The 5510-nt window shown below is 35.0% G+C and overlaps 1 protein-coding gene across 1 annotated transcript in view; it reads right to left on the bottom strand.

Moving 5' to 3' along the window:
* Positions 1-5510, bottom strand: part of LOC117170265 (ALK tyrosine kinase receptor) — a 77110-nt gene that overhangs the window by 25249 nt on the left and 46351 nt on the right. Inside the window, exons 9-19 of the mRNA XM_033356918.1 lie at positions 5037-5131; positions 4849-4950; positions 3421-3613; positions 2407-2554; positions 2109-2252; positions 1669-1825; positions 1410-1592; positions 1041-1286; positions 849-950; positions 483-678; positions 120-399 (exon numbers count right to left, since the gene is read on the bottom strand). Of these exons, the coding sequence (XP_033212809.1) occupies positions 120-399; positions 483-678; positions 849-950; positions 1041-1286; positions 1410-1592; positions 1669-1825; positions 2109-2252; positions 2407-2554; positions 3421-3613; positions 4849-4950; positions 5037-5131 (1846 nt within the window). The remainder of the gene's footprint in view (positions 1-119; positions 400-482; positions 679-848; positions 951-1040; positions 1287-1409; positions 1593-1668; positions 1826-2108; positions 2253-2406; positions 2555-3420; positions 3614-4848; positions 4951-5036; positions 5132-5510) is intronic.

The raw sequence follows: 5510 nt of genomic DNA, 5'->3' as shown, positions 1-5510 counted from the left end.
CTAATCCGCTACGCAATTTAAGTAAGGCCCCTAATGTATTTATTAAATAGAGTCTCGTCAGTATCTCGCTCTTATTTAGAATTAATATTGAGCATAAAGTAAAAAAGCATAATACTTACAGGACGAGGTCTTTCTTCACGCAAAAAGTTTTTCAAATCCCCGCCAGCTAGCAATTCCAAGACAATGTATCTAGGATGTTTATCAAAGGAAACACCAATAAAGTGCACTATATTCGGGTGATTGAATTTGCTCATAATTAGAGCCTCCATCATGAAATCAGCTTCTGCCTGTGACGTTGATAAGGATGGAAGTGTTTTCACGGCAACAGGATGTTCCTCGTTCCGTCTATACTTGTAAACGCCTTGGAATACTTCACCAAATGCTCCTTGCCCTAGTGGTCTAAATTAAAAAGTATTAACCATCAGATACTTTTAAACCCATAAATTGAGAGTTCATTGTTAATTATATTTCAGAAGACTTACTTTAAGAGTGAGATATTATCTCGAGGTATTTGTGGAAGGTCCTTGAAGCTGTACAAATTTCCAGCAAATTCGTAATTTGGATTGAATTCGGTCATCATGCTGTCAGAGACTGCACGGAGTGCAGTTAGTTCTGTTCCATTACCAAACATGACTTGACGTCGTCTGATTAATGCCTTCCGGTGCTGATATCGATTATCTATAAATACCACCGGATGTAATTACCTCAAGAAGCTACTTTTGTAATTAATTTATAAATGGAAACGAGCGGAGGGAAATACTAGCTACTTTAAATCAGGAAGTCTTCAATCTGTGATAGGATATTACATTTTCAAGATTCAATTTTTATCGGATTGCGGAGTAACTTACACAGAAGAAGAAACAGTCCAGAAAGCGCGAACATTAACCCGATGCTAAATGATATTAGTATTATCATGAAAGTCTGATGAGCCACGTCTGATTCTTCTGCCACTGTGAAAGAAAGGAATCATAAATTAGAAGTTGTATCATTATTTACGGAAAAGATATTATCAATTAAACAAAGGCACTTTAATATCATACTTTCGCAAGTTTTGGAATTATTTCCAAGAAGCCAACCAAGGGGACACAAGCATTTGACTTCCGTCCGGTGTTGATCCAAAACCACACATCGGAAATCACAGCCACATCCGCTAATTCCTGGGATAATTAAAACTTCTCCAGGCCCTTGATTGTATCCAACTTGAAAACTGACGTGAAGAAGTTCAGATGCAGCAAATGAGTATCCACCCTGACCATTTGGCGACTCTCGTCCTCCGGTGCTACCTCCTGTTCAAATAATTTCATTATTTTCTCTTAATTACAAAATTATTAACCTGGAAACAGATCTAGGTTTTACTTGCATTTAAACCTGTAATGTGAACAAATTGGAATAATACTGCGTAAACTTGCCTATATATCCGCCTCCCCCACCCCCGGTAAGACATCCGCCTCCACCTCCGCCGAATCCACCGTCCCCGTGGCCTTTATTATTTGTTCCACACCCCACGCCTCCGATGCCACCGAAAATTAGAGGCATTCCAGCTGACGGAGTTGAATTATTATTTGATGAGCCATTCCACCCACCACCAGCGCCTGCAAATATTTGCATCCTTTTAATTCATTGTTCAATATATTACTCAAGACAACTTATTATACAAAAATTAAGTACCAGCATCTCCTTGAACCGACACCCCAGAGACTGGATTTCTTCCTGGGGGAGGTGGTCCCTTTCCATGTTGAACGCCATCATCGACGAATTGCCCTAAGCCTAAACCACCTCCACCTGCTGCTATCATCAGTGGCAGATGCTCTCCATTTGGCTTAAGCTAAAAATTATGCTTAAGTATTTCAGGAAATATGTTTTGATCGTATAATTAAAGGCGTTTTCCATTGTTATTTAATCCTAGATCAGATTTTAAATAGAAGCGGGTTTTCTTACTTCGTACCATTCTTGAAGGAAATCTGGAAAGAACTACGCATGTCTGTTCAAGAAAGATGCAGCAACATCAATGTGTTTAATGTGAAAGGTAAAATTGAATTTATAGCTATGCTTAAGCGACAAGTTACGACTTTGGGTAGGAAGACGACCGTAGAATGAAATTTACTCACGGTGAAAATGTATGTAGCACCACCACCCCCACCCCCACCATCCTTTAGCTCAATCTTTTTAACTGCGTGTACTTTAGATGTATAGATTGAGGAAGAGCCGGCCTGGCTCGATTGCTGACATTCGTGTCTTTCCAGACCCAGACTCTGAAATTTAATTTCAGAAAGGTTCAGTACTAGAAAATGCAATAATGTATCATTTTCATCTTTCAAACATATCTCCTTCAAGTATTTTTAAAATCCATTGCAAATTACTAGTAAAAAAATATGCTTAGGTTAATGAAAATTTTATTTTACATACCTTAGGACAAGCATCTAAACCTGGTTGTCCAACCATGAAGTAGAGTTGTTGCTCTTTTTCCAGTTCAATCACACATCGAACTAGAGTTCCCAATGTGCTTCCCATTCCACCTGATCCTCGACCTCCTCGAGCTCCCATTGCAATTATACTGGAAAAATAAATATTAATTTCATCCAGAACATATAATTAAATTTTGAGTTTTTTTAAGAGGTAACAATAGTGTTGGGTAAGTTAATGTCTTTTTGGGTAACTAGTTACAGTTACGCTACTTCAAACAAATTCGAAACGACATAGCTACATTTTTAACACAAGAGATAGATTTCCAATTACAATTATGAATCTTCAAATAAGCAACTCAATTTTCAACAAAGTAGTTCAACTTTCAGCCAAGTATTTAAATTTGTAACCAGAAAATACGAATTAAAAAAAAACTGAAACCTCTAAAGACAGTGTTTTTTTACTAAAGGATATGAATATTCAAACCAAAAACACTACTTTTCCACAAGTGGGTTGAATTTTCAAACCTAAAATATGAATTTTTAACAAAATAGTTGAATCCTAGACTAAATTAGATTAATTTTCTACCAAAATAGTTAAATTTTAAAACAAAAACCAGATTTCTTCCCCGAAAGAGATAAATTTTTAAACGAAAAAGCTAATTTTTTATCCAAAAACCAAAAATATGATTTTTGAAGAAAAAAGTTACTTTTTAACAGATTAGTTGAATTTTCAACTAAAAATAAAAAGATAAATTCCACACTTTTATTGAAAGATTTCACTAGAAATCAGTAGAATTGCACTGTTTCATTTTAAGAGAATAAATCACTATTATTAACAAAAAAATTGTAGCTTAAATTATTTTTTCTCTGAAGTTCGTCTTCAATTCCTTTCAAAAATTAGTTCCAATTAATAATGGGAATGTTTTCCTCGATTTCATCAATCATTGTTAACAAAGTCTGAAAACTAATTCTCAATATTCTATATGTATAGTGTTTCCTTGAATGGCAAACTAACGTATAGTAACCACCCCGAGGTGCAGTCCAGCGCTGAATGCCGTTGAGGTTGAAAGCTGGAGTTTCCTCATTTGTACTTGCAGAAAGAGGAGATGGTGTGAGTAGTTCAATATCCGTTCCATTATGTTCGTTGGCACATTGTTCTACAGTTGGACCCATCCTTCCAAGTTGTCCGCAGGTTGAGATTCGTACAACTATAAAATGGATGAAGAACAACTTTTCAATTAAATTAACATATTTTTATGAGGTTCTTTTCTGTTGCGTCGTAGGGGAACCCCGATTAAATATGTAAGGCCTTCTCGAGGTAGGGGGATAATCGTCCAAGCAGGGTAATAGCCAGCTGATTACTCCACACTGAGATAAACTTTCCCCTGAAAGTTTACCTCAGTTTGGTGTGCACGCCTCGTGTATACCATGCTTAAATAATTACCTGAAACATTTCGTAACCTTAGTTAGGGTGTTCAAATTTTTTTCTTGAATTTTGATACGAATCGCCCCCAAATTTGTTTGAATCCACAAAAAAATAATTGTTTTTTTTTTTGTAATAAAATTATATTTAGAGGTTACGCAAGCCCCATGAAGTTTAACACTCAAAATTTCTCTTCAAAATTAGCTGTAGAATAAAAGTGAATAGTTCTTTCTTTAAATAGCTCCCCTATAAGTCTGTTTTATAGGCTCCCAAAGAAACGCGATAAGTGAAAAATTGTGTTTCCTGATTTTTTGGGACTAATTAAGTTTTTTGTAGTTTCTTAAGTACAAATTGTTGCCAGTACATAAAATAGAACTTTCTATCAGTATATAGAGGCTTACAAAAATTGTTTAAACAATTTATTATTGTTTTTAGCAATTTTCACTTAGAATAGAGTTAGAAAGTCGTTTTTTAGATTTTTTCAACTTGTTTTTAACTTTTTAGTAAGAGCAAAACAATATTCATTTTAACTTAACAGAAGTAATTTTTTAAACAATTCATTGCTATTTATAATAATTTTCTCTTTGAGTAATGCTAGAAAGTCGCGGGGTTTTCTGGAGTTTTCACCTATTCTTTGACTTTTTAGTCAGGAACAAATAAATAATATTATTATTTGAATCCCTTAAAATATTTCTTAAACCCCGGAAATAGTTTTTTAAAATCCCTTCGAAATTCAAAATCTTGCTGAAATTATACTAGGATATTTCTCCAACCTCTTGAGATCTTCCACAATCATTTTAAATCTGAATCCTTTAGTTGTTCTTTGAAATATCTCAAAATCCTTTTAAATCGCTAGAAATCTTTTGAAATATCGTTTACCGTGAAAATGATTGTTATATTGTAAATATATTGAGCAAAACAAGATAAAATAATATGTAAGAAGGAAGGGCTTTTTTAATCATAAATCGACTACCGAAAATAAGGAGCTATAGACAAAAAATAAACTAAATCTATAAATACCTGTCTCGTTCATAAAATCGAGGCTTTGATTTTCCGGATCAACTGACGATTCAATGACTGGGTCATAATAATTGTACCCTTTTAAGACCTCTGGTGGAACGCCTAAGAGAAATAAATAAATTTGTGTAGCTATTTAGATTTCTAAAATTGTAAACATTATTTTAATCAGAAAAATCGGTGAAAGATACCTATGCCAAAGCATTCAGGGCTTAAAGAAAAATCATCAATAGCGACGTCTCCTTTTGAAGCATAGGCTCTACTCGCTTCGAATTGTAGAAAATATCTAAAAAAAAAATCTCGACATTAAAATAACAAATTCTCTTCTTAGGAAAAGTAGTCAAAGTAGGCGCCGCGCGCCTATTAAGACGTTAATTAAGCCTTCGAATCCCCCCTTCTGCATCCTTCACAACTTCTTCTTCTCCTCTCTTCCCCAGATAACACTCTTCTTTTCCTACTTCATTTTTCCAGCCCACATTTCCCTCCCCTAATTTGCTCTTCCTTTCTCGCCCTCACTTTTAATAATTTCCACTACTTCCCCTCACTCCCCCTACTTTCCCACACCATATTCCCCGTCATTTCCGCTACTTACCTATAATTTCCCCTAATGAACCATACTTTCCGTCCCAACATTTTCTATACTTCTCCTACTTCCTCTGTCATCA

The sequence above is a fragment of the Belonocnema kinseyi genome, chromosome 3 (assembly GCF_010883055.1).
Source record: "Belonocnema kinseyi isolate 2016_QV_RU_SX_M_011 chromosome 3, B_treatae_v1, whole genome shotgun sequence".
In the NCBI taxonomy this organism is placed as follows: domain Eukaryota; kingdom Metazoa; phylum Arthropoda; class Insecta; order Hymenoptera; family Cynipidae; genus Belonocnema; species Belonocnema kinseyi.
The sequence above is the reverse complement of the archived record's forward strand: the minus strand, read 5'-3'. Positions and strand labels throughout refer to the sequence as shown.